Source organism: Morone saxatilis, unplaced genomic scaffold, assembly GCF_004916995.1.
Source record: "Morone saxatilis isolate NCDOM2014 unplaced genomic scaffold, NCSU_SB_2.0 Contig7, whole genome shotgun sequence".
NCBI classification, from domain to species: Eukaryota; Metazoa; Chordata; class Actinopteri; family Moronidae; genus Morone; species Morone saxatilis.
This window is the reverse complement of record NW_023340246.1, coordinates 303872-306189: the sequence shown is the minus strand read 5'-3', so window position 1 is coordinate 306189 and position 2318 is coordinate 303872. Positions and strand designations below refer to the sequence as shown.

The window sequence follows — 2318 nt, the reverse complement described above, 5'->3', positions numbered from 1 at the left end:
CTTGTGTGTGAAAGGGGGAATGTGGCACGTAGTGTAAAAGCGCTTTGAGTGGTTGGAAGACTAGAAAGGCGCTTTACAAGTACAGGTCCATTTACCATTTACCAACTCTAGGGTTGCTAGCAACGGTTGATCCCCCACTTTGTTCCAGACTGATATCCCAACAACTACTGGACAGATGAGATTACTGATGTTCATGGTTCCCAGATGATTAATCCTAATAACTCCCCAGGTTTTTCGCTAATTAGCAAATGTAAGCATGTTAATATGCTAAACTAAGATAGTGAACACGGTAAACATCTACCTACTTAACATCATCGTGTCACTGTGAGCTTGTTAGCATGACAATGTTAACATTTAGCTTAATGCACCGCTGTCCCTAAATACAGGCTCACAGAGCTGTTAGCATGGCTGCATAATCGTGTTCTGTAACTTATTTCAGTTCATTTTTGTTCTTATTTTACATACTATATCATTAGTTAGACTCTTAGTTCCTTGGCTGTAGCTTGATATAATAATTGAGGAGCGTGTAAGTATCTAGTCAGTGCAGACCAACAGCTTCCTGGTCAAATTCAGCAGATATTCCTTTAGATCTTCTTTGTCTGTCTCAGATACTCCTTCCTGCAAAAAACCAGACCCCGGTCTGGGGTGTCCTACCTTGTTAACATACTGCATGTGTGGTTATTTTATCATGCTAAGCTCTTTTTCCTGTTCCCTCACCAGATGTGGAAAGACTACAATCTGCCAGCTGTTTGCTGCTTTGGCTGGACAGAAGTTTTTCTCAGTCAACTGTCACCTACACATGGAGACGTCGGACTTCCTGGGAGGCCTGCGACCTGTCAGACACACACATCAGGTACTAACAAGTCTTTGGTGGGTGGAAAAGTCACATCTTTAGGCAGAGGAAAGAATCAGAGGAGGCTAAACCCAAGGGTTTTTTTGAGTTTGCAGAAGTGATCCATATACATAACAATAAAAGCTGACATTAGCCTACTTATTATTCCTGAAACGCATTGTCATGTTGACAGAAAAATAGAAATTACATAAAACCAGACATATTTAATAACATATAAACAAAGATACAGTATGTTTCACCCCTTTTCAAACGTTTCAAACGAGATCTTGATGCAATTCAATTGGGAATAAATATGAAGTACAATATGATGATTGAATCTGATTTTTATTTTTTTATTTTTTAGATTAGATCCAACTTTATTGTCATTGCACAAAGTACAAGTACTAAGACAACGAAATCCATGAATTTTTTTTTTTTGACATCTAAGTCTGTCCTTCCTCTGTCTGTGTGTGTGTGAAGACTGATGGTGAGGACAGCAGGCTGTTTCAGTGGCATGACGGTCCCTTGGTGCTGGCCATGAAGGAGGGAGGAGTGTTTCTCATGGATGAAATCTCCCTGGCAGACGATTCGGTGCTGGAGAGACTCAACAGGTAGACACACAAATTTTTTGCAGCCCAAATTGCATTATGTGCACATTTGAATTTGGGAACATTCTAACAGAACTGACATTAGTTGTTATAAATCCAGGTAATTAGTGTCTTTCTTTCTTAAATGAATTACTATTTTATGTATTCATCTGTGTTTTACACATTATTGTATTTTTATTTACTTATTTTCAACAGAATACACATTCATTTATTAAATTAAAATAGACTGTTAAAATAAAGACTTTTCTCATTTCTATTTAACCACCAATAAGTTGGTGAAAAAGCAAAAAGCATTACATTTTTCTCATTTTGTTATGTTATTTTAAACTGTAATGGATAATACAATGTCACTTTTCAACAAAAAAAAAATGTTTGAAGTTCTGCAGAGATGTCTGAAGATTGTTAGTAGATTGTTCTTAAGTTGGAGAAGAGACATGTATATAAGATTGCATCATCTGCATAAAAAAGGATGTTGTAAGTCTGTGTTGGAGTAATAGTATTGTTATAAGCAGAGAGCCTTGTGGTACCCCAGTCCTCAGTATTAAAATGATGTGAGACACTACAGACTACCTGTGTTCAATCAGATAAATATGCATAAGCAAAACATTTGACAGATATTATACAACAAAAATGTTGTATAATAATGGCACATTTAGCATTTTAAGCAACAAAATCCAACATGACCATGACACATTGCCCCACATAATCAGAATCAAAATCAGAAATACTTTAATAATCCCCGGGGGGGGAGGGGGAGTTAGCTCAGTGGGTAGAGCTGGCGACCCATGTACCAAGGCTGAGTCCTTGCTGCAGCGGCCCAGGGTTCGAATCCGACCTGCGGCCCTTTGCTGCGTGTCATCCCCTCTCTCTCTGCCCCC

At 38.4% G+C, this 2318-nt stretch overlaps 1 protein-coding gene across 1 annotated transcript in view; it reads left to right on the top strand.

Moving 5' to 3' along the window:
• mdn1 (midasin AAA ATPase 1) overlaps positions 1–2318 on the top strand; it is a 67330-nt gene that overhangs the window by 51865 nt on the left and 13147 nt on the right. The window contains exons 80-81 of the mRNA XM_035679070.1: positions 721–835; positions 1313–1423. Coding sequence (XP_035534963.1) covers positions 721–835; positions 1313–1423 — 226 coding nt within the window. The remainder of the gene's footprint in view (positions 1–720; positions 836–1312; positions 1424–2318) is intronic.